The following is a 26,785-nucleotide window of genomic DNA, read 5'->3' on the forward strand; positions in this document are numbered from 1 at the left end:
ACCTAAGAACCCCAGAAAGCCCTTTCAAGGAAACCTGGTCCTTCTAACTATCAGCTCCTCCACCCCCATTTTTTCTTTCTTTGTTGCAAATGACATTTTTGATAAGCACATACTTGCCATTTGAACTTATTATCTGCTGCTAGCACAGACTTGAACCAAGTTTACAATTCATCTTACTGAACGTATTTTCCTTAATTACCTAAGTTGCCAATCCTTCAGTCAACACTCTTACTCATTTTAAGGTTCACTGATGCACTACAAATGCTACCATGTCCTCTCTGGTGTCCTTCCTTAATCCTGCCCTCCCTTCCTTTCTCCCTTTCTTCCTTTCTTCCTTCCTTCCTTCCTTCCTTCCTTCCTTCCTTCCTTCCTTCCTTCCTTCTTGAACCTGTCTCTTTTGTAGCTTACTCTGGGGGCGAGGCAGGAGACCTTGCTCTCTTAATAGCAGCTCTTGATAGAACAATCGTTTCATACATAGCAACTCCATGATACAGCAAGGCATCATGAGAGGGCAAAGCATTAGTAAGGAGAAGGAAAGAGTCAGCCATTTGCCACTTCTTTGTCTCTGTCCCACACCTCATCTGCAAGAATTCTTGGCAGAAATCTTACTTCTGTCTCTATTATATATCACTAGGGTAAAAAGGTTCACATCGTCATGTAAAAGAAAACAAGATTTAGAACTAAATAAATCCATGTTGAACCCAACTGATGAAGCAGGACTAGTCACACATGATAATTCAACATTATCCTACAAGTAGACGCATTAGCATAGAGTCTCATAATACACAATATCAAATAAAAGTCATAGAAACATTCAGTCAACCCTGGTAGTCAGGACATTCTCAGAGGTGTTTCGTTTTCAGGCTTTTCCAAATTTGTATACAACAATGTAGTTAGCAAGTTTTGTGGTATATTAAACATTTGTTTTTAGTATTTATGTGTTATGTATATATATATATACACACACATATATACACACATATATATATACATATGTATATATGTACTCCTCGTGATTTCTAACAAAATAAAACTTTCTACTCATATTAAGTAATATACTAAATTGTTTCACAATTTTATTTTGTCTTGCTCCATGAAAAAAAAGTAAAAATATGATATTAAGATCTTACGTACTATGAATATTGAAAAGAAACACCTAGGAGAGACCTGTTATTTTGAAAGTAATATTGCTTAATAACTATGGTTTCTTGAATTCCAATTGTTAAAAGAGTAGATACGCACATGCATAAAGACACACACACACACACACACACACACTCGCGCGCGCGCGTGCACATGCATACTCACACATACACATAAGTAACTTACACTATTTCATCATTCTGGAATTCAAGCTCTCCACAGGTGTCCTCAAAGTCCTCTCCTCCACCTCGGGCTGTGCCTTCAATGGTTTTATAGGGAATGATAACATTTCCTCGGGCGCCAGAGGTTCTCAACACCTTCACCTCCATGATGCCAATGCTCTCGCTCACGTGAGTCACGGGTTCCTCAAACGTAAAGATGCCTGCGTGGTCATCATCAAAAATGGTTATGATGGCAGTGCTGGGTGACCCAAGACAAGCAACTGCAGACATATGATTGGAATCTAGTATGCCATCTTCGGAAACTTCTGAAGAGACTCTGACATTGCTAAGATGCACAAGGAAGTTTTCATCTTCTTCAAAGATATCATCATCAATGATGCCAACTCTGATTTCCTTCTGGGTCTCCCCTGGTTTGAAGATCACAGTCCCTTCCGTGAATTCATAATCAGACCCAGCATTGGCTGTTCCGTCTTCGGTCCTGAAGTCAACAAACACAGTGTTGGTCAAGTCACCCCCTCTGCGAATAATGGTGAGGGCCACAGTACCACAGTTCTCTAGACACTGGTATGTCCCTTGCTCAAAGAAGACCTTACTGACTGGGTCATTTTCAGCCGCGTCTATGTTGACTTCATGCATGCTGACAGCTTTCCTTGCTTGGTCAGCTGCATGCCTCTTCAAAATGTTGCCAGCTCCAGTCATCAGGCGAGTAGCTTGAATCCGGTAAAAGGCTCGGCTTTTTTGCTGTTGACTTAGGACTTGATAGTTGGCTAATTCTATTAATTGCTCGATTTCTTTCTCAGGATGCTTCTGCTTGAGTTCCTTCAGAATTCTCGCCATCTCACGCCTCGCTTCTTCATCATCTTGGTCCCTCTCATCAACTTCCAAAACCAGAGCACCATCTAGGAAATTGTCAACATGAGAGTTGACCACTTTCCCATCCATTTCGATTTCAGTTTTGGAAGCTGGTCTGTCCCCTTCATGTTCAATGATCATCCCTCTCTGTTTGCCAGCCCTGTACCGCTTGTAGACATACTTGTAAAAGAGGAGCCGCCTGTCTGCTACCCAAGCGAACACAACACAGATGGGAAAGAAGAAGAAAGTAAGCAATCCTTCCCAGACCTCCACAACACCAGGAGAGCTGACAGACAAAATTATATAAAGCCAGGTATAGGCAAAGATGCTCCAGGCTGCTGTCACGAAGAACACACGCAAATGCTTAATCTTCCTCGTCTCTCCATCAGGGACCACATAAACACAAAGTGCAATGATAATGAACATGTTAAAGGCAGCACTTCCCACAATGGTGCTGGGACCAAGGTCCCCTGCAGTGAAGTTATGGCCACACACTTCAATGACTGACAGGAGAATCTCAGGAGCAGAAGATCCCAGGGCCATCAAGGTCAGGTTTGACACAGTCTCATTCCAGATCCTCACCGTGGTCTTGGTGGTCTCTCCATTCGGTTTCTTGATGGTTATTTCTTTTTCTTGAGAGGTGATAACTTCTATAGAGGACATAAACCGGTCGGCAATAATAGAAACTCCAAGGAACATGTAGACCATGGCCACAAAATACACAGTTGCTCTAGCAATTTTATCCCCAAAAGATGGGTCTTGGGGTTCCCAAATGGGCAAAATCACCCCTTTCTTACAGTAATATGAGCCAGTACATTCAGTGGTTTCATTTCCTCCTGCATCTGCCTCTGTATCTGCCGTTATATGGTCAACATGGGAAAACAAGAGAACCACCAGAGCTACCAGATGAAATCCCACTGACACACTGGGTGGGAGACTTAATCGAAGCATGTTGTACAATGAGACTTCCAACTGCTCCAACCTGCAGTTTAAAAAAAGAAAAAGAAAAGAAAAGATGAAGGAGAGGAAAAGAAATCACATCATTAGAGCCAAAGCTTCATTAATAACTTATTTGAATTACCTTGACCAAAACTTTCTTATATTTTTGTTCATCATAAAATCTCTATGGAATCATTATTCTAAGAATCCACCAAGGATTAAGCCATCTTTTGTAAAATTTACCATTTAATCTCTCTGTTTGTGGATTTTCTACATGTAGTCCCACTCACTGAGTGAGACACACAAATGACTGCCTGAAAATATAAAGTCCCATTACAGCACAGCTTTATTGAGTACATGCTGCTACATACTAACAGACAACAATAAAGAGAAAGCAAAACTTTTGAAGCATTAAGTAAATTCTTCCTTGTGGCTCATGGGGAGTTTTTCTTTTTTTTATTTGACTTAGTACCATATCTTTTGAAACTATTCCATTGACAAAATCATCTTATTAAGGGTCACATCTTGAAACTCAGACTCTGAAATAAACTTCCAAATACAAGGCACGCTGATTATCTTAAATCCTGGAGTACGTCTTTATTGTGTTTTATAAAATAACATCCCACTACTCTAAGGTTCCTTGAAAACAGAGAAATCTTCAATCTCACTGACAATAAAGCTCAAACACATTTGTTCTTATGAAGGAAATTATTTCACTGAAGATGCAGTATTCTCATATTTTAGGTGCAGTTTTTAAAAGCACGTTTTCATTAGGGCACAGCACTCCCCTCTCCCCATTTCAGCAAGTTGGGTGTCCTGATGGATTAGTAGCTGGTCACATGTGTCTTCAAGCACAGTTCTTCACATCTGGATACACAGCCTGCTTTGGAAGTTGCAAGCAGTATGCCACAGGAAGAAGAGATAACCAGGCTTGTGGTGAGCTGTGTGGAAGATCCTGGAAGGCTGTGGAGTCAGCCATAAAATGCTCCTTCTTAGTGCCAATGTCATACTTGCCATGATCATTCCAAAACACACATTAGTTCTATAGTTGGATCAAGAGACCAAAAGATGCAGGAGTGGTGATTCCATCTGAATTTCTTCATGTAGCGTAACAATTGTGGCTACAAAGTATACATAAAGTATACATATGGTGAAGAGTTGTTGGCAGTTAAGAACATGGCAACTGTGTCACTGAGCACCACAAAAAATAGTAAAAATGGAGTTGTTGACTAAGCCACCAGGGTCTTAACTATATCTACTACCTCAGCTGAAACTTCCTAGCACCTCTGCCTCCAAGATGTGGAATTTGGAGTAAATGCAAAAGAACATTATACAGTCATCTAGAATGCCTCTTTATAGCATCCATAAAGCATGGGTAGGAAAGAAGTTATAGTCAGAACTCTGTATCACCTGTGGAAAGTTAAACCAAAATCAGAATTCTCATTGCTCAGTCTGACAAGAAGCCATGCCACTTTTGCCTATGTTTTCTGCCCCATTTCTGCATAAGGCCTAGGAGAATCCATTGTCCATCACATGGCAGCAAACCTTTGGATTCTAGCCAGAAATCCCTTCTAGCTCATAACTGATGAAAGATATATATATATATATATATTTCTCCCACACTGAAGAACAACAAATTGTGACAGCTAACATCTATTTTAACTAAAAGGCTGATAAACAGAAAGTTGTATATTTAAAGTATGCAACAGTTCTTAGTCATGTCTGTCCACCTGTTTAGTCACTGAAGATCTTGTGTGGATTTTGAAATCTTTACAATGGAGTGACATTCAACCAGATAGAAAGAGGAGTGAATTATCCAATTCCAATTTGTGGGTCTACTTAGGCCAGAAACGCATTGTATTTAATATGGATTTTACAATCACTTCTTCTCTCTGTCCTGAAGATTCACCACTGACTAAAACACAAATCTCTGTGTTCATGAACTTCTGTTCTAATGTGGAGGTAACAAATAATGAAATATAAATATTGGCTATTAGAATGTGTCATAGTGGAGGAGAGGAGACTCAACTCAAGGACAGAGTCTGTCTGTGTATTGATGTGTGTACACAAAAGGCCTGCCTGATTTTATACTTATGGATGGGGTAATGGTTGAGCTAAGTCCAAAGACAAGGAAGAGATAAACCATGTAGATACTTATCGGAGGAGAATTACAGACAACTACACAGGGTAAAGGTCCTAATAATAATAATACTTGGCTCAATCTTGTCTAGAATCACAGCGATATCAGAATGGTAAAGGCAGTCAATGAGAAAGATGGGACTCTGCAATATGGAGGTAGTGGCCTTGGTAGGAATGGAAATAGAGCCCCTAGAAGCGATGGCTGATCAAAATGTGGTATCACACTGTCTATTCAGAGGTATCTCTCATGTAGATTAGTGATGAGTTGATTATGACATCAGACATGGAAACAGGGGAACTACAGTAAGATCTATGTTTTAAAGGAGCTCAATGTCTGGCAGGTATACAAATTAAAGATCAGACAGCTAACATTTAGAAAGGAGAACGCCTTTGTAGTAATCCCTTCAGAAGATGTTCAATGCAAAATGTCTTGAGCCTAAAAATGTAAGAAAGATTAACTAGAAGAGTCAAAAGACTGCACCTGTCTCTAAGCCTGACACATTAACTACTGTATCCAAATTGCTGTCAAACCCAGCACTCCAGTCCCCATGCTTCAGTCAGTTTGAACTTGTACAAAGCAAAGAAGATATTTTCAAGGCATTAAAATCCTTTGTTGGTTTTCTCTTGCCTGTTTCTCCATAGTCAATGCCTAAGCACCTAGGGTCTGCTGCAGATCTTTTAAGACCTTAGTTCTTCCTGCTTGCTGCAAAGGACAGCACTGGCTTATCTCTGTGTGACAAAAAAGTGCACTCTCTGCCCCAGACTAGTAATTTTTTCCCCTCTGACCCTCAAATGTTAAAAGCACAGTAACAACTCACAGTCAACTTCCTGAGACTAAGACATTCCACATACATAAACATTGTTGTAGACATTATGCTAATTTTTTATATGTATCAATTAATTATAATATTTACAAGAGCCACTTCTGTGTTATACTGTCCTAGTGCCAAGGTTTGATACCCTGACAGTAACTCTATGTTGGAACACGATAAATGAGGGTAAGACAGGTTTACTCTGTACAGAAAATATAACTCTATATATGGTATGACTGACAGTACTTAGTAAAAATCACACACATAGTGAATTCCTAAATGAAGATTAAACCCTGGTCTGTTTCAGAGAGTAATATCAGTATCTTCTTTTTGATAATACAAGAAGCAATATTTGGCAGCTGTGGTATTTTTGCTTGAAGTAGCCCTTCAGAAAGCCTCTTAGAGTAAGGGGGACTGAGTTAGCATCAGTGTCCTGGAAGGTTCTCAACAGCCTGACTTTTTCTCTTATGGATTAGACATTGAAGCAGGCAAGCAACAATGACAGCATAAGAGCTGGTATGTTCCTAGAGACAGCTGCCCTGCACGCCCTAGCCTTTAGCAATTGCCTGGCAACCACTTCCTGTGTACACTGTCAGGGCAATCTTAGGTCCGCCAACAAAAGCTCTGCCCTCCATCCCTGCCATAGCCCATATTTGATACTGTCCTTAGCCAGAAGGCTGACAGATATGGAAAGGCAGGTGGATCTGTACAAATCCATCACCATGATCACTGTGAGCAAAACAAGGGTGAGTGGTGAAAGGTGAGGGGCTTCTGAGGTGACCTCAAAACATCACAATGATTTTCAAAAGGGGACAGCACAATAATTTGTGAAATCTGTGGCTATAAAACACTGATGTAACCTTACTGGCAATGATGCTGCTGGAAAGAACTCTCTGGATTTCAGTTTCTTACTCCATTAAATTAAAACCAAATCCAAACACTAATGGATATGAATAGGTGTTACATACAAGGCAGTTTCTTTCTTGCTCCTATGGTCTCCCTTTTTCCAGCGTCTTTTTTTTTTTTTCATTTAGCTAGATTTTATCTTTCTTACATATCCTTACATATCCTCCCATAAAAATAGAGCAGCAAGATAATCTATGGTCACAGAAAAAGCAAATATAAATCTTGTTCCCTTCCAGGTTTCCTTATGTTCTTGCTCTTGGATGCTAGGAGAACTGACTTGGAGTAACTATAGCCAAAGATCACTTAGAAACATCCATCGTACCATCCGATTAGTTCTTAGCGCCATGTGAATAAAACCTGGATTATTATCTACATACTGACTATTTCAAATTTAAACAACAGTATGTGTTCCTGAGCTGAATGACAGTGACAGACGATGGTAAACAAAGAACTGGGTGCTGGTAAGCCAGTTGCTTATGATAAAGGAGAGGTTACAGCTGTAAAGAACAGGAGCACACATGCAAGATGGCTGCCCATCACACTGCCACTCTGACAAAAAGAAGCCTTCACAGCAAAGGCATCTAAGCAGGATGCTTATGCCCTTTGGAGGCTGTAGTCAGCTTTGACTGTCAAGCTGTACAGTACCTGACTCACAGAAAAGAATATTCCCACCAGCCCAGTTCACTAGGTAGCCTTATCCCATTCTGTTGATTGGCGTTATTTCAAGGAACTTCTTGACATGCTTTTCTAGGGACCTGGAATTCCCTCTCATGTTACTCTTGCTGACTGAAATCTTCAAGGCTAAGTAACTGATTTATTTCTATGACAACAGTTAATAAAATGTAAACTTTTTTCTACATCCCATGCAAGGACTTCTAAGCAGAGGATAGCACAGGATGAAGGTTCTGTGCTTCGGCCCATCCCACCTAGAATGCCAATGACAGCAGCCTGGTTCCCACCCTTAGTCTCTCAGACCACAGGCAGACTTCAGGAAAGGACTCCCTTTCCACAGTCACACCATATTAATACTATTGTAATTCCCCAACACCCTGCCACCCCATATATTAAACAGACCAAATAGTCTTTCCTCTCTGCTGATGGATAATGGATAAATTGGAAGGTTCTTTCTTGCAGGAGCCAGACTGTGAAGGCCAGATGACAGGCTTGTGACCTCCTCTTGAACTAATATAACTGGAATCAGGATCCTGTCTCCTGTCAGAAAACACCCACTTAAACTGCCTAGCAAAGGAAGCAACTGGGGTAAAGGTTGGGCAATGCAGTCCCAAAAAAGGAAGAAAGATTTAAGAGACAATTTAAGATGAAGGAATTATGGAGAAGCCATGTGTCCTACCCACGAGTGCTTCTATTTTTGTCAATAGCCCTTACTACTTTTACTAATAATTTATTCAATGATTCTAGCTATTGTCATTTTACTCCAATCAGTGAAAACCTTATAGGACCACAGACTGTTCTTATTTATTTATTTATTTATTTATTATTGCAGTGATTCATTCCCAGTTCCTAGAGTCAGGATTAGTGCATAAAAGACATGCAGCACACCCTTACTGGATGAATAAAATGATTCTCATAAGCTCTTGTGCTGACTCATCAAATTTCTGGTGCTGTATCAGAAGCTGGCAACTGGGCCTGGGCACCTGCACTTAAAAATATTCACTATGCGAAATGGATGTGCCCTCCATAAGCAGAGGTCAGCATCAGGAAGAAAAGCCAATAGTGGTGTCAGCCAGAAGAGAGGACATCAGTTACCCAGGCTCATGGCGAAGAATCTCAAGCTGGAAAGGCTGGCTTCTAGCTTGGGCAAAGGGTCTTCTTCTTCCACAGCCTGGGGTTCCAGAGAGGGATTCAGAGAAAAGACACTGATAATCTGAGTGGATCCCTGGTCAGTAAGGATCAACATGAGGGTTACTACACCTGAGCCATGTAGCAGATGTCATGACTGCACTTGTGGGAATGATGGTAACAAAGGCTGAGATAGCTGACTAAGCATGACCTAAATGCACACACACACACACACACACACACACACACACATGCACACACATGCGCGCACGCGCGCACACACACACACACAAACACACACACACACACACACACACACACACGGGTAGGAAAGAGCGAGAGAGCGCGAGAGAGAGAGAGAACCCTCACCACTTTCTTTTACACCACTTTCCTGAGCTTTCTCAATAGGGAGGTTTGCATTATCATTCTTATTTTACAAATTAGAAAATTATAATACATAAGGTAGGCTAGTCCATTGAGAAAGGTCATTTGACCTTAAATGCTGTAGTGAGGATTTGTTTTTTAACCCAAGCTCTTGGTATCAGCTCACAGTGAGTTTTGTTGACTTCCATAACAGGTTAATAATACAATTATATGAAGACAAAAAGCTCTATTTAGACACTTAATGTTGAATAAGCTCTTGGCCAGCCTTTCTTTCCATTGACTACATGTGTGTAAGTTGCTTTATCTCCAAGCTTTCTAGGTTTTTTAACCCTGTTTCCATCCTCCCCATCCTCTAAGGTGGCATTTTGTAGTTTTAGGGGTGAGGTGGTCATCAGCTGAAGTCTAAAGGCCAAGATCTTTCCAAAGTCATGCGACACACTCAAGGGTTTTAGCAGGAAGTCAGGCAGCAAAACTAACAAAAAAGAAATGGGTAGCCGGCAGGTGAAAACTGGTGCAGAATTTCATCATAGCAAGGCAATAATACGTTATTAGTAAACCAAAACTTATTCAAAGATATCAGTGAAGCTCACAAATTCATTATCTTACAGTTAAGACTTATTTTTTTAAACATAAATGGGTCAAGAACAAAACAAAACAAAACAAAGCAAAGCAAAAACCACCTGAGAACCCTACAAGAACAAACATATTGTTCAGCTTTACTGAGCAAGCTTCTTTTAATTGCTCACTTGTGCCACACACTTACATGCTGTGTGGTAAAGATGAGAAAATATCTCTCCAATGCAGTTATCACTCATTAGGGTGTCACTTGAGTCAGGGTATGAACCTCCTTTCTAGATGATGAACCTCTTCTATTACTAGAAGCTTTCAGAAGAGGAGGAAATCACTGGGCATTTCCACAATGTAAATGAACACACAAGTGGACAACCTGGAAGTTCCCAGATTCATGTACTAAATCCATGACTCTAGAAACCTCAGACAATTGTACCTCTGGTCCTAAATCAGAGGATTTTAAGGCCAAGGGAGCCAAGTACTTGAAACCCAACCTTTGTATTCTTAGATTATTCCAAGGCCCTTCTGGATGACAATGGTAACTACTTTTGATGAAAATTTTCTTATTTTCCACATTGAGAAGAAATAACAGTCTTTATTTGATAGTTGATTTTATATGCTGAAAAAGAAAGAATGAGGTCATATGTGTGCTTCTAAGTGTAAGTAATTTAAAAAAAAAAGATTTTCTACCAAAATATTCAGCATACTAGACTGGAGACATTTAACTTTCAGAGATGTGGGGTGATGAGATGGACCACTTGCTAAGGTGCTTGTCAGGCAAGAATGAAGACCAGAGTCTGGATCCCCAGAACCGACTGAATACCCCTATGAGCATGGAAGTCTGCTTTAATTCAGGTACTGTGGAAGTAGGTGCATGGGATACCCAAAACAATCTGGGTAGCTAGTCTAGCCCACTGGTGAGTTCTGGGTTATCCTAAGAGACTCTTCCTTAAAGAAAGACACCTGATGTTAACCTTAGGCCTTTATACTCATAGTAGAACTCTGAAGAAAAGAAAAGTCCAAAAAGAAAAGAATCTAAAGGAGAAGAAATCTTCTAGTATATGGAAGGAGAAAAATCTGAAAGGAGCATATGTTGGGAATAATGGCAGGAATGTAGGTCTCTTTGATTTCATTTTGCTAGAAAATCATCTAGAGACAAAAGAATACAGGTACCTGGACCATATCTTCAGATACACAGTGGATAGAATTGCTGTGTTCCTGAATACACAGGCAGTTCTAAGACAGTACAGTATTGGAACTGTTCCCTGAAAAGACCTGGAATAAGGATCAGATAGGAAGAGAAGGAAAAGCTGAGCAAAACACAGCAAGGACTCTGAGGCAGGTGCATCTGCAGGAATCACATACTCAGGAGAACATTTAATTAAGGAAGCCGAACTAACCTAGTGCCAGAGTATTGCAGGGCAGTCATGTGCTTTGTATATCATTATAACACTGGTGTGGGGGAAAATGTATCACATGGCTTTGTCTCTTTCAGACTGAGATGAGACCCCTTGAAGGATTAAAATAGGAAGGCCCTTCATGACTGTGTTGGCAAGGAGGTAAAGACTAGAGACTGAGGGGAAACGGAATGAAAGAAAAAATCATGGGGCATTGTCAAAGGGGGAGATGAAGGCCCTGAGTCATTTACAAAGAACCTAATTCATAATCTTGCTGTACATAAGTTCTGCCTCTCTAAGCAGAAAAAGGCTGGGATTGCTACATGCCACAGCAATATTTGACCAAAATAAGGAAAAAATGAAAGTTTCCAGATGCAAACCCTAAAAAAATAGAAGTTGAAATATGCATGACCATGAACCCTATGTCAGATTTGTGTAGTGGAAAAAAACTACACTCCTTAAAATACAGGCTTGTCATAGGTGCCACCTATTTACCCAACTCTTGAGCTCCAGAGCTAATCTTTGGGCTGTGTGGCAGCTCCACTTGCTCTCTAGTGTGCCTCTTGGAACTGGGGGATTTGGCTCTATAATTCAATTTCAGGATAGATGATACCAGAACGTCTCAAATAATTTATTTTTTCAATGTATATTTTTATAAAGAAAATGCTGGTTGAATCAATTGAGTCCAGTGAATTTAACAAGCTTATCCCCTGCTTTATCTTTAAGTAAAAAACTTTCTTAGGAGATAGACTTCACCACTGAGAGTAAATCTTTTTCCTGTTTGGTATCAAATCTCTATCCATGGACAAATTCTCTTGAGAATAGAAGTGAGAAGCAAATATATATGTATATGTGTATATGTGTATGTGTATACACACACATATATATATATATATATATATATGTATATATATAAAACTTCCTTTATGTGGATTTTCTGTCAATATTTTATGTTACAGTTTAGGAAAGTTCCTGAAAGAATGCTAAATAGCTTGCCTCTAAAACCATGCACAAATCCACACAGAAGCAGTAAAATTTCAAAAGGGAAATCAGCTTGAAGAGGAACTTGTCAGCTCCTATTATTCAACAAAATAAATGGAGTGTTGGTGGCCTGTGGGAAAACACAAAAGTTTTACACAAATCTCTGAACAGTTTATGAAATACATATGCTCCCTATGGCAGAGGACAGACAGTGTGTGTACCCTTAAACCCAGCCACGCATGTTTATCTGGGGAAAATTGTTTAAATACCAGTTGAAAGGTTAGAGTTTTAATGTTAGGAAAGCTGTTGAAGCTACTTTATTATTGCCTTTCTCTGATAAGTGATGATCTATCATAAAGTTAATCCTGAGAGGAGATACTGAGAACATTAGGGCAAAAACTTAATGGCGGGGAAATTAAAACCAACCAACCAACAAACAAACAAAAAGAACTAGCCATTTAGTCATTTGATTCATGATAATTTCTTTGTTTCTCAAACTTTTGCTCAAAAAAATTTCATCAATATTAATGAGTAGCACATCACTCTAGTACCCATTCATTATCCATCCATCTATCCATCCATCCATTCAACTACCAATCTACCCATCCACCCATCCATCCATCCATCTATCCATCCATCCATCCATCCATCCACTCATCTATTTATCCATTCATCCATTCATTCATGTATCCATCCATCCATCCATCTACTCATCCATTCATCCATTCATCCACTCATCCACCTACTCATCCAACAAATACTGAGTATCTATAAGGTGTCTGGAAATATGGAATTCACTGAAGCTAAAGCCACACACAGAGAGAGAGAGAGAGAGAGAGAGAGAGAGAGAAAGACAAATACAATCTCTCTCCTCACGGAATGTATGCCATCATTGAAAGTCAGTCAACAGATATTACTCTAAATTACTATCCCAAAGGGTAATCATTAGCTGTGGCAAATTCTCGTTAAGGAAAACTCAATCATATAAAACATAAAACCTTGGGGCCTGATCTCTAGGGTTTTAGTAAAGACACCAAGAGGAAATGACATTTGGGTTATTTAGAAATTTAGAAAACTACAGGAAATCAGGCACATCACTTGCTTAAGTGTAAGGCTTCAGCTAACCCCTTGGCATTACCTTTCTGGATAATGGGATTACTCACAGACCTACCTTTGTATGGGAGGTTTCAGATCATATTGGAAAATGCTGGAAATAGCTTCTATAGTTTATTTGAGATTTTCTCTCTTGGAAATCAGAGATATGCAGCTGTCTTTAATTGTCTCTTGACACATACTGTTCTCAGGAGTGGGGTGGATGAAGGGCTCAGTGGTCTAGAGACTATAAAAATGGATACCAGATTCAGCCCCGCTGATGACCTTTGGACAAGCCCCTTCTGCCTACTCTTTCCTACTCAACTATAGAACGAGGAATTCTGTTAACAATCTAGATTTAGGATACTTAAACCACACATTTTGGTACTCAGTGCCACTCACAATACAACCTATCCACCTTGCTGGGTCTGCTGTCTCTGACAGTCAGCTTAGCTACAAACAAACAAAATAAACAAACAAAAGCAAAACAAAAACAAAACCCTAAATATAACTTTTATTTTCCTTTCTCAGCCTTTTATACCTAACCTCCCTGATCCATCCTTAAAGCCAAATTTCTTACTATTATTACTGTTATTATTACCCTATTCCCACCCCCGGGGTAGCTCTTAAAAGTCATGCAACTTTGCTTTCCACTTCTCAGTAAGAAACACCAGGCTGCTAACTACAAAGCCTCTGCAAAGCCAGGTGTCAAAAAAGTGACAGACTAGATTCTAAAACCGGGTCTCTAAATTTCTAGGCCACCTCTCTTGATTCTATATCAACCACCAAGATGTCCTGGGCTCAGTAATGTTGCATTTGTCCCCTCATAGTCTATTCTGTATGTCAGGAATTGGCAATCCGTGGCCAATGGCCCAACCCAGCTTGCCACCCGGTCTTGTAAAGCCCATGAAATTAAATGCTTTCCCATTTTTAGATGATTGAAAGCTGGAATAAGGGAGTATTTCACATTTCAAAGGAAACTTGTGAGATATGCAGAGTCAGTGTTTATAAATAACTTTTAAAGAAAAACAGATCTTTATGTGTATATTGTCTGTGTTGGCTTTCTTGTTGCAAGAATAGAGTTGAATGTCTGTGACAGACCCCATGTCCACAAAGTGAAAGTGTTTTTTTTCTCACTATTTAAAATAGTGTGTGTGTGTGTGTGTTGATTTTGAGGTCTATGAAATTGTGTCTATTCTTACATTCCATCTTCCCTTGTCAATATTCTGTATTATTTAGCATATCCATTTAAAGGCACAATAGGGACAAGGACTCTCATTATTTAACTCTTAAGCTATGGATAAATCTTTCTAGAATACTTGAACTATAGAAACTGTAGTATTAATATATTATTTCCTCATGAAAGCCTTAGGCTTATTATTATAATTACTGATATTATTATAATCATTATCCCTCTTTAAATAGATGATGAAGGTGAGCTGAGAGAAATGCTGAATTCAAACAAATATTAAAATTATAAAAGAATATATGTGCTGGCCTCAGAGCCCTGCAGGCTGAGGACACAAGAGGCCTGCAGTTTAACAGTCAACATCACCTAACACAAAGCAATGTCTCAGTACTCTTTCCTCTGTAGGAAATCTTTGTTAGATATATAGGCATTCTTGAGGCTGGAAAAACAGCCCCATTGTGGGAAGGTCTTCTCCATTGCTGAAGAAGAAGAAGACTTGACTTGCACGGAATGACCCCCTGGGTATCACTTTCTCCCTTTTCAATCTTAGAACCATTTGATGTTAAGTACTCTTCAATCTGTTATTTGTAAAAAAGTAAAAATAAAGACATATATAAATAAACAAAGAAACCATATGCGATCTAATGTGCTTTCTAATGCTAAGCATAGTCTGGAATGAGAATACTGATTTAACAATAAAACAAAACAAAAACTATGGCCATTCTGGGAAGAAAGATTTATAGGGATAAAATCCTTGACTTTGTCCAACACAAAAAACTTCAGCTCTGGGGTGGTCATTTCTCTTCTATAAGAAAAGCATTTTGAAAGGGAGCTGAGGCCCCCGAGATGGTGCACCTTTCCAAACTCTCAGATGCCACCTATAGTGAAGTCTACAAAGCAAGTGTCACTTTGGGTGCAGAATAAGCAGCCCAATGACCTAAACCTGTCACTAGGCTTGGATGCTCTATACTGAGGAAGAAACACAACCAAAGAGAGACACTGTGTCCTGTGTGTTAATGAGGAGTGCAGAGAAGAATGCATCAGAGCCATCGATGATAAATAAATAAAACCACCTAGAGTGTACCAAGGAATGCCCGGTGTAGCATCACACCTAAAATCCCAGAAATCTAGAGGTGCAGGTAGGAGACTTCAAAGCCCACTTGGGCTCCATAGTGAAAATCTATCTCTAGTGAAAACCAAGTAAACAGTAAACCTAGAAGTGTGTTAACCAGTGGCCTACACTTTCTCCTTGCCTCTGATCATTATAACTTCTGTCTTTCAAGACTGTACTGTGACTCCATGATGAATATTACCTTCCAGTGCAAAATGCACTTGGGAAATGCCAAAAGTTACTATTGATCCTAACTCTATAGTCCATGTACATGGTCCTGACTGGGTGCAGGCCATATCAAGAGCTCATGTCGTTGTTCTATAGTAGGCCTTGCCATAAAGAGCTTAGAACATGTTTCACTTGACTAGGCTCATTGGTTTTCTAAACCCCTTTACCTCCTTGTGATGACCCCAAATCCCCTTTCCTTTCATTGAGGAGGTCACGAGCCAAGCTTCTCCTTCCTCTGCAGTACAGATCCTATCTTGCTCAGCCATGCCATTTCATCTATGAGTGTTCTAGATCATGACAGGAAAAACTAAATCCAGAGTGTGGCTCTTGTACAGTCTTTTATTCATCTACAACCAAGTCATTCAACTGTACCATAGTCTTCATCTTTAAATGCTTCTTTTGCTTCTTTGCTGGACGTTTATCAGCATCAAATAGGTGATAACACACACACACACACACACACACACACACACACACACACACACAAGCTTGTCTACATAATGAGATGACAAGCATTCACCAAATGTGAAATGACTAGCCTTTCCATGTGTTTTTTACACAACCCAAGTACTCAGTAGATGCCATGGTTGGAATAGTGTAAGGTGCTGAATCATTGGTTGCCTTGCTATTCTGATTGGATCTCACATTAGATTCAACAAAGATTCTATTGTTTGTGACTTGGTTTGCAATGGCATGGAATCTATAGAGTGATTGCTCTATCTTTTAAGATGGCTTCTGGTATAGACATTAATTTTCCAAGATTTCTTGAGTGTACAGGGGACCACTTATCTGAATTGGCATCAAGCTACTGTTGTCTAGGTGATCGGTGAAAATGCGGCAAAACGTTACAATACAGCACCTTCAGGATTTTGAGACTGTCAATCTGCTCTGGAGAAAGTACTTTGCCCATTTCTCAGAAGACTTACAAAGGATAACTTTGCAAGAAATGAACCAAAGGATGCTTCAGAGTAAAACCTTAGGATAGGAGCCCATGTTTGTTTGCTTCTGGTTACTCTCCAGTTACTGGGCTCTTATTCAAAAGCTCAGCTCCCTGGCCCTGGCTTCTCATACTTCCCCATCAGCACAGTATTCAGAGAGCATTCACTGAGCACAAACCCAGTTTTAACTCTTTTACTTCCTCTTTGTCTTGCTGTAGCCCAGGGCTTCAGGGATCTCTGAGAACTGACTGGATGAAGCATTTCAGGTTCACAAATTGACATACTACTGGCTTGTGTCGAGTCACAACATAGGACCTCTTTTCTGGTCAATACCTCTGTGTTTTGTTAGGGATTTAGTCAGAATTCCTTCACTCAAATGAATGACTTTCATACTAATGGTTTCAGATTCCATGTTGGCCAACGGATAAAGGCTTTGAACCCATGAATGTTTTACCACACTCAAACAACTTATTATAAATGATGCACTAGCCCTCAGCCACAGAAATAGTTTCCTTGCTTCACCTGTCAGTCAGGATGTTCCCTTCCTTCTTTGAAAACTGAGCAGGATGCAAGGTTGTGGGTTATTTGAATCTTTGCCTACCTTGTTACATTCTGGACCAGAAGGACCATGGACCAAAAGACCAAAGAATGGGTGCAAATGCGAATGCAAAGCAGTCAGATTCCAAACAGAGTTTTCAGGGAAGAAATCAGTGAGCTCTGTGGAATCAAGGCACGTGTGTTCTAAACTCCTCCCATGAAAACATAGCAGTAAGCACTTACCCTGGAAGTCTTCACATCAGAAAGTGGGCTGTCTGAGTTGCATACAACTACTCCATGGTTAGTTTAAAGTTTCAATATGATGCACATGTACACCTGAGAGGCTAGAGGCTGCAGGAAAGAGAGAGGAAGAATAGAGAAGGGGCAAGAGAAGAATGGCCAGAGGAGGGAGAAAGGGAGGGAGGAGAGAGACACAGAGAGAACGGAAAGTAATCCTACTGTATTTAATGAGGCCCCACTGGACTAGTCCTGAGTTTAAATCAAAGTCCCAAAGGCAAAAGCTGAAAGCTCACATTTCCCAAGTCTGGTCTATCCCAATGGGTCGGAAAACACCTGACCTCTACTTTCCCTACATCTAAGAGACATCTCCCAGGAGCACGAATCATTTTGTTCAGAAGGAAAAGTAGGAAAGGGTAGCGCTCTAACCCACTGGCCTGGTTAGCCTTAGTTGCTACTGAGAATTAGAGCTGGAGAGGCAGACAGTTAAAGGAGCAGTGGGGATCCACACAGCATCCTGGAATCTAGAGAAACTCAGAGAAAATACTTGCCACAAGAGGGAGCAGTAGAATTTGGTCAGATAGGAGGTTACTGGATAAATGTCCTTAACTGGAGAAAGGGGCTATCTCATCATGAGTTTACATAGATATTGGATCATGAATGTGGATGGTACTGAATGATGTTGAAACACAAGACAGCCATAAGTGGCAGAGAATAGCACTTAGACCACTAAATCTTTAACAAAAGCAACAATTGAAAGAAACATAGGTATAAACAACAGGTCAAGAATATGAAACATATAACCTGATGTAATATCCTCTTCTCTAAATGTTTCTTGCTCTATATTTAACTTCCATCTCACTTTGGTCCTTGATGACACTCATCCCTGCTTCTTCCCTGTATAGCATGCTCCCTCTACCTAGAGCATCTGGGAGAAAAGACTGGCCTCACCGAATGGCAACATGAAAACGACACTCTTAAGTCTAAAACTGTGAGATTCACAGTCATAAGCAAAATACTTTCCTTATGCTGCCGTGTCTTTTAAAATATGTTTCTATTCATTTTCTTTTTAAAGGAGGAATGCAATTTATAGAAGCTCCAGAGTTCTTCTCCTCATTTATTTGGTCCAAGACACAGATTAAGCACTAAGAGGGGAGGAACCATGCGTTTACTTTGCAAGATAAATAAAAGTCTATTTTTGTCGATGAAAAAAAAACATGTTAAATATAGCTTGCTAACAAATGCCGACGCTCTTTTCAATGCATTTTATTGTTTCAAAACACAGTGAGCTTGAAAGAGCAACTATGGTAATCCCGACACGTCAGTCCTCAGGGTATCCTGCACCTTCCTTCCCCGTTTTTTTATTTAGAGTGATAGCACTCACAGTACTATGCTCTTTCTTTCCCTGCCATTGTCAACAGAATTTCCAGCTATCTCTTAATCTAAATCCAAATTGATACTATGGAAACTCGTACGCAGTAACAGTAAGGTCTACAGACAGAAGGGAGCACGAAGCACAGCCTATGTGTGCTTTTAGTTCTCTATTCTTCCCAATCCCTGGCAAGCAGCTTTTAAGACAAGAGCAGTGAAGTCTGATCACCGGAGGACACTTGCATCTTTTGCTACCTCTGGTCAGTTTGGCAGTGAATAATGGTTTATCTCAGTTCACTTTTTTTTTTTTTTTTTTTTTTTCATTTCCTCTCACTCTTTTTCTAGGAACTGAATTCATTTTTAATAAAACACAACAGCCATTTTAAAAGGGGGGGGGGAGGGAATCAGGCCTCTCTTTATAGGGGAGGTCTTAATTAAAGCGCCCAGCAATCCAAGTGGAACACTTTATTAAAGCAGGCAGAATGTGTAAAATGAAAATGGTTTAAGAAAGCCCACCTCACTGAAAGCAGTGGGCCCTGCTCTGCCAGCTCCCTCACAAAACACTAAAAATGGAGCAGGCTCCTTCCTTCCTTCTGCCTTCACACCGGCTAATCTCTGCAAATTAAGCAAGTTTAGCGACCCCAGAGAGCAAAATCCCAGAAACACAGGATTTGAAAGAGGAACCTAAAGGCAGCCGTCCTTCTTCCGGTTTTCTGTTCTTATAACAAATGAATGAAGACTCTAGAGTCATCACCCCCCTCTTTTTTCTACAGAAGAGCTCTAAGAGAGGAGGTGTGTGTGTGTGTGTGTGTGTGTGTGTGTGTGTGTGTGTGTGTTAGTGTGGCATACTTTCAGAATTTCCTCCAGGTTGTCTCCCTTACAAACTCCCTCACAGTCCCCTTGAGAAATCATTACCCAGCAGGTTTGGGTTGTAGCTGTTCAGCTGGTCCTATTGGATGTACTCAGGCAATCTTTTGAAGCAGATCTGATCAGAAATCTCCACCTCCTTAGCTGCTGGCTCCATGACCAGGATGCCTGAACTGTCTTTAGCTCATCTGTCTTTTTTTCTTTTCTTTTTTCTTTTTTTTTTTTTTTAAGCTTCTTCCACTACACCTCCCACTGATATTCTCTCTCTCTCTCTCTCTCTCTCTCTCTCTCTCTCTCTCCTTTTAGTCTTTACACCTCCAGCAGGACAAAGTTTGTGTTGTTATGGTCACAACCACTAGTGGATTAGTGACTAGCAGAGAGTGCCTTCCAGGGAGCCAGGCTAAGGGGGGCTTAAAACCATACCTAGCACAAAAGCAAGACTTTCTGCCCATGATCACAGACAGCATGCATATTGTTCTCTCCCAAAAATGCTTTGTTAAATTGGATCACTGCTTCTTTTGACTCAAGCACTGCCACTTTATCTGGGGAGGGAAGTAGGAAATGCAAGCAAGTCATTCATCAGACAGAGACAGAATCTATGGCTCTACAGGGGAGGGCTAGTGTGTGTGTGTGGTGGGGGATGCAAGCATGCACATATGTTGTATTTTTTAAGGCATCTCCAGGACAGATTTGGTTTCTCTGCCTGTCCTGCAGTAAGACCTCCCTCTTCCTCGAGAAGGAGGAGCCAAGAAGGAGATCCTTGAGTCTCAGAACACAGGCCATTTCCCCAAGAGCCAGCACAGCCTCAGTGTCAAATAATGCGACTGTGAAGTCCCCTTTGAATCTCTGGGTAAAGATGCCTGTGTGTGCAGAATCCGCAACACACACCAAGGCACGGTGCCCAGGCGCTGGGATCCTACAACCCACTCCCCATCTCATTTCTCCCTCCTCTTTCTCCGATACCCAGCCACACCTCCCTCCTTTCTGCAGTCCTCCCTAGTAGCACCCAGCGCCCGCCAGAAGAGGTGGCTCACAAGTGGAGCCTTGGGGAAGACCCCAGGGATTACCAGGAAGAAGGGTGACCCACCGTGAGAGGAGCCCAATGGATGGAGGTGTCTGGCCCCCAGAAGCGCAGCTGGTTTTCCGGGTGGACTTAGCTCTTTGCGCCCTGAATCCTCGCAGCCCAGCCAGCACTGTCCAGGGTGCAGCATCCCCCCCTCCCCCCCAGCAACCCTTTCTTCCTCTGGCAGTCTGTACTGGCAGGAGGGGACCCTCACGCCCAGAACCACCAACAGCCTGAGCAATTTCACTCTCAGAGAAGCACGGACACACAGAAAATGTTCACGCGCGCGGACACACACACACACACACACACACACACACACAATTCAGAACCAGCCCGAATCAGCTGCCTAGGGAACCGCGAAGAGAGCAGTTCCAGTCTCCCCGGTATCTCTGCTTGCCAGGGACCAGCTCCTACCTGGGCTGAGCCTTGTGGATGGATCCCTTTCCCGGGTCCTGCACGCCGCCGGGTGATCGGGCGCGCTCACTCCCTTTTGAGACAGCTCTGGATTAGGAAGAGGTCGCTCCCATCCTCTGCTGGAAGCACAAAGCCGGCGGTGGCGGCCCGACTCCCGAGCAGCACCCGGCGCGAGCAGCGGCGGCGGCGGCGGCGGCGGCAGCAGGCAGCGGTGCGCGCGGGCGGGAGGCGGCGAGGCCGGCGGGCTGGGAGGGCCGGGGCCGGGCGGCGCGCGCGCTGCGCTCCCTCCCTCGCTCTCTCCCCTCCCTCCCGCGCACCCCGCCCGCCCGCAGCCTCGCACTGGCTCGCACGAGCAGGGCACGCCGCCTCCTTCCTTCTCCTGCCTCCTCTTACCCGGCGCGCTACCCCTGGGTGCTTTGCGGGAGCAAAAGCCGGACCGGCAGCGGTGGCAACCCCCGGGTCTCCTCTGCTCCTCCAGTGGCTGGATTTCCCAGCCTGTGGGCACCCCCCGCAGTGCGTACAAACCACACAAGCCAGCGCTCTCTCCTGCACCCCAACAGGCGCAGACCCGTGCCGCTGCAACTTTTCTTTTGAACCTGGCTAGACTGATCAGTAGACAACCTCCCCCCCCCAATCCCAAACACACACCCCAACTCGCCTACTCCTTCCTTACCCTGGAATTTGCTACTCCAGATACATCTTTCTTCCTCCACATTCTGGTCCTCTGCTAATGCAAGCTTTATACAGCAAAGGGAATCTGGGGATGTATCGCCGATATATTTTTTTAAATCCTTGCTCTGTCTTTCACTTTCATATCTTGGATAAGAAGAAATATATCCTAGCTATTAGATGCTGCGGATCAAATCCAGACTAGGGCAGGGGTTTCCCCAGGGGAGATCTCTGAAAGACTCCAGGTGTTGCATTTCCCTCACACCTTGCAGCTTACAAGGGAAAAAACACCTAGAGGCCCTTTCGTGTGAATGGTGTGCGGCTTTTAAACTACAGACAAGAGTAAAAAAAAAATCCTGAGCATTTAAGACTGAGTCAGGAAAGACCTAATGCAGCAATCGACGAACCATTCATTGTCCTTTCCAAGAGAAGCCCTACCATTGCCAATACATCACTTCCCCATAATTAATAAAGGAGCATTGCAGCAGGCCCTCACTCCCAAGACAGCTCATTCATCCTTACAAATCCTTAATGACTTGGCAGGATGAAAGGCTAGTCCCACTGTGGAACTCAGTAGCTCCCAAACCTGGCTGCCCATCAGACACACCTGGGGATGCAGACTCAAATACTGTATATGCTGAGGATAGAAGCTGCAGCAGACTCCGAGGCGGTAATCCTCAAGCAGAGCTCCAAGTTGGTGCTTTAAAAGCACCGCTTGCTAGTAGCCCTTGAGTACGATGCCAGGGAAAGCGATATGCTGGGAGACAGAAGAGAGAGCTGCAACTCAGGGGCTTGAGAGTTCAAGTCCTTCCATAAAGTTCGCCCCTCAAATGTACAGCGCAGGTCTGATTGTCAGGCCTTAAGCGAGGAGAAATTAGAGTCCCGGGAAGCAGTCTGACTGTTCAGCAGAGTAGGGTGGGAGAAGCGGCCTTTGGACACTGGTCAAGGACTCTTAATCCCTGACTGCCCCTCAGATCTGTAAGGGAGGTTTTTAAACTCCCAGTGAGTAGGCCACACCCTAGACTTAGTGAATTTGCAATCTCTGGGGTGGAATCCAGGCTTCAGTGATTGGTATTTAGGTTCGCTAGTCCTTTCCTAGGCTGGGGATGGAGTGCTGGTGGGGGTGGGGTGTAAGAATCAAGGCTTGGAACTAGTGTGCTTTCAGTATCAGTAGTATCCTGTGGGTGTGAATCTCCTGGTGATTCCTTTCTTGTTCAGAGTAGGGCCTCCTCCATCTCTAGCCAAGTTCCCTTGTCACGGTTGTCTTCTGAAGGACTTCACTTTATACAGCACGCATGCGTGGTTCTAGACCAAGAGCTTTGCAGAACAAGCTCAAGGTGTTTCTTGTGCTGAAAGTCTCAGGAATCCTTCCTGCCATAGAACACTTCCCATTCTTTGTTGGGTCCAGAATTTTTCCCGGAAGTGCCGCCGCCATCCATGCAGACTTCGGTTAGATTGCACAGATCACTGACTGACACATGAGATGACACAGTAGGTCCGCATCACTCAGCTAGAGTATGTCCTCTGCTAAAAAAATGCTATAGAGCCCCGACTTCCAGGAAGAGTGAGGGGCAGTTGTTTGGCTCACAGTCTAGGAAAGGGGCTTCTTTGAGAGAGAAAAGTGGCTGCTTCTAAAAGGCACAGAGAGAAGCTTGTAGCTAAAGATTCCACTCCCTTCATAGGAAGGAGAAGGCCGGTAATGAAAAAGAGAGTGAGAGAATGAAACGGAAATGTAAGCCAATTGTACTCCACTGGGATAGCTCTTGTGGGAAGCGTGGCAGTGTACTTGCTGTTATGGACTGTCTAGCAAACACTCCCCGATTTTCTTAAAGTGTAAGTATTTTGTAACATACGTTGTCAAAAGAGCTGGTCTTCTTAGGGTATCCTGTGGTACCTCAAGTCCATCTTCTCAGCACCTGAAATATTAAAGCGGCATCCTGCTCTCTACTCTTCTTTACTTGAAATTGATAGATGAATTTTGGTTCTTGGAGAAAACTTACATTAAGTGTCCCCACCCACTTTTTATCTACAATCAAGAGGCAGCTTCATGCCTAGTGATTTGGTAACCATTTTGATTTGGCTCGGTCTCTGAGCCTCTAATTTTCTTTGTCTTCCATTTCTCATTAAAGACAACTCTATAATGGTTCCAGCGCCCCAAGGCAATTTAAACCCTTTGCTCTCTACCTCCTAAATGTCATACATGACTGGATTTTTATTGCAAGAATTATCAAGGTCTGCATCACCAGCACAAGGCTGTGGGAGACGGCAGCTGTGCCTAAGGAAGCAGTGTGACTGCTGCAGGCTAGAGAGCCAGAAATAAGAAAAAAAAAATGTACCTATGGAGGTGGGAATTTCCATCCCAATAACAAAAGCACTTCCCAATGGTTCTCTCTCATATATGATGGCTGTATTCATCTCTTTGAACTTGGGGTTTCACGAGTTTCTACTATACTACTAACTAAAGGAGTACAGCCACTTAGGAATTTGCACAGGATTGTTAAAAGAGTTGATGCATCCTAAGGTTATTCATGTGTTATTTCCTAGAAAACCTCTGCTGGAGCCTTCAGCAAATTCATTACAGAACCCATGTGGGTATCATGAATTCAATCCAGCTTTGTGTCCAGTCTTCAGAAAGATGGGACAAAGAGTTTCCCATTTAAAATCGTTATATTTAGTGATGTATTGAAACCCATGGTGATTTTTACCCTAGGGAAAAAAAAAACCAAAAACAGGTACTATACTACGGATTTTTTTCTTTTGACCTGGATTCCCTGGGCCAGAAGTAGCACGGTGGTTCTTTCCATTGCTTGATGCTTCCTTAAGCCTGTTAGTTAAGTCCTGATCATCCTGGTCTCATTTTCATTTTGCCAGCCTTAGATACTTACTACTCTCTGCTCCTCCTTAAAGCCAGGCTCATAGTGAATTCTGCACAAGGAAAAGGTTCTGCAGTACCCCAGCCTGTTCAGACCAGGGTGCGGTGGCTAATTCCCTCTTTCTTAGAACCTCAAGTAACCAGAGCACCTCATTTTGTCCTTTGGGTTTTCTTTGCTGCTAGTTGAATCCAGGGCTCTTTGCTTTAGGGATGACTATGGGGACTCTGTGTTAATATCCAGTGTTATTGGTCTTTGTCCCTTGCAACTTTTTCTTGTAGTTGAATACAGCTGTATTTTGACCTGATGAATACCAGTCTAATAATGGCTCCAGTCTAATAATGGGTTGTGTTGGTGCATTCAAAGCTTCACGGAGTATGATGGCTTTCCTGGTGGAGTGGTAGAGAGAATCCTCCCCCCTGTGGCCCATCACCAGGAATCATCCACTTCCTCTGGTGGGACAATGAAGGTGTCGCTGGTTTAGGAGCATCAGGGGCCTGCAATTCTATGTTTGAGAAACCTTTATTCAAAGGCTGGACTTATCCAACAGTTTCATTTTTCACTTTTGCTTTGCACCACACCAAGGAAACACCTAGTTCATATTCTACAATGTTACCAATGGTAACCCAAAGGCAGAATCATTGTCTTAGCAGAAAAGAACAAATCTCTGGTTATGATCCAGTGCTTGGTAGTCAGAATACATAACGCTCTTCTGGCTCTGTGACCTTTGGAAGCTTCTTAATCTCTAGAATGCCATATCTCTGTTACGGAAACCAGAGCCATGAAGTCTCCTTCACAAAGTTGCAGGAAGGATAAACGCATATAACATGCTTCACTTACTGATCATAGGAGTCACTCAGCAAATTATATTGTTCTTATTGTTGGGAGTGGAGTGCTATCAAAATCACAGTCACAAAAATAAAACAATTAAACAGTTAGCTCTATAGTCATGCCATTTTATTATTGGTAACAACTATGTTGGGCTCCTTGTTGCACAGAATCTTGTACAGTGAGTGAACCAGGGAAGGTAGGCTTCCCCATTAGGGACTTACTTTCTTTTTCCATTACAATTAAGAGAAGCCATTTGAATACTCTAATTTTGTAAGGACTCTGTGTGGCTATATTCGTTGATAATACTTTTCACTTTTACACTTTGCTTTTGCAGTTACATATCAACATGATCTCATCTGTATTAAAATTGGGAGTTCCAAAGAGAGCCATTTGAAACATATCTGAATATAGCCATGACTTTGCTGCTGATATTAATGATATCCAAGGAGACCTTAACTGCAGGGCAAAACAACTTTCTTCACTGAGTTTATACAGACTCTCTTCAACTTGGACTCAAAGACTCTTCATCATAGGAACCTAAGATAAGGCCCTTGTGATGCTCTGTTACCAAGCAGCTGATTCCCACCATTTGCTTCTGAATTCCTCTCCCTGAGAGATTCCACACCAGCTCTCTTAATAAATCTCCTTCATGAAGTGCCATCCATGATGCATGGCCTCTTACTGCAGTTTCAATTGCTGGCTGCTACTTAGAATCTTCTGAGAACTGCCAGTGTTTTAGAGCTTACCACAATCCAAGCCAGGTGCCTTCAAAGGTGAAAACAGTGAAGAGATTTGAAAGCAAAGTAGAATGAACCTTGAGGTGTCTTAATTCACAGTGTTCCCAATGCAGGGTCTGCTACCAATGGAAGAAGTGCTTGGATAACAAACCTGTATGTTCTCGTCTCTTTATGAACTCAGACTCATGCTATGTGATTTAAGGAGATGGTGATGATGAGCAAACAGAGTTCAGAAGCTCCAGTCTACTCTCCCATCTCAATCTCCTCTACCACCGAAAAACATGACTATCTTTGGAAATGTTTCAGCATCTCCTGGAATGTACATCTAAGTGAACTTTAAAGCATTTGAGCAGGCACTGAGAATATTTGTTGTCTATAATTTAATTTTATATGAGATCATTATGAATTAGTCAGAAAAGCTATGGTTACTTCTAATTTACAGACTGAGAAGGAAAATACAAAAAGGGTTTTCCCCCTTAAGCTTGACTATCATATGTATTATCTGGTTAATCTGAGGAAGAGA

General features: G+C 42.0%; 1 protein-coding gene across 28 annotated transcripts in view; it reads right to left on the reverse strand.

Moving 5' to 3' along the window:
* Slc8a1 (solute carrier family 8 member A1) overlaps positions 1-21,362 on the reverse strand; it is a 286,639-nt gene extending 265,277 nt beyond the window's left edge. For 8 of the 28 annotated variants that reach the window (XM_076942362.1, XM_076942368.1, XM_076942357.1 and 5 more), the window contains exons 1-2: positions 21,156-21,361; positions 1,330-3,159 (exon numbers count right to left, since the gene is read on the reverse strand). In XM_076942362.1, coding sequence (XP_076798477.1) covers positions 1,330-3,128 — 1,799 coding nt within the window. In that variant the 5' untranslated portion in view covers positions 3,129-3,159; positions 21,156-21,361. Of the gene's footprint in view, positions 1-1,329; positions 3,160-20,762; positions 20,858-21,155 lie in introns of those variants that run through there. The other 20 variants (XM_076942381.1, XM_076942377.1, XM_076942375.1 and 17 more) reach the window with 6 other exon arrangements.
* Between the last annotated feature and the right edge of the window lie 5,423 nt (positions 21,363-26,785).

This window comes from Arvicanthis niloticus, chromosome 11, assembly GCF_011762505.2.
Source record: "Arvicanthis niloticus isolate mArvNil1 chromosome 11, mArvNil1.pat.X, whole genome shotgun sequence".
Classification (NCBI taxonomy): Eukaryota; Metazoa; Chordata; class Mammalia; order Rodentia; family Muridae; genus Arvicanthis; species Arvicanthis niloticus.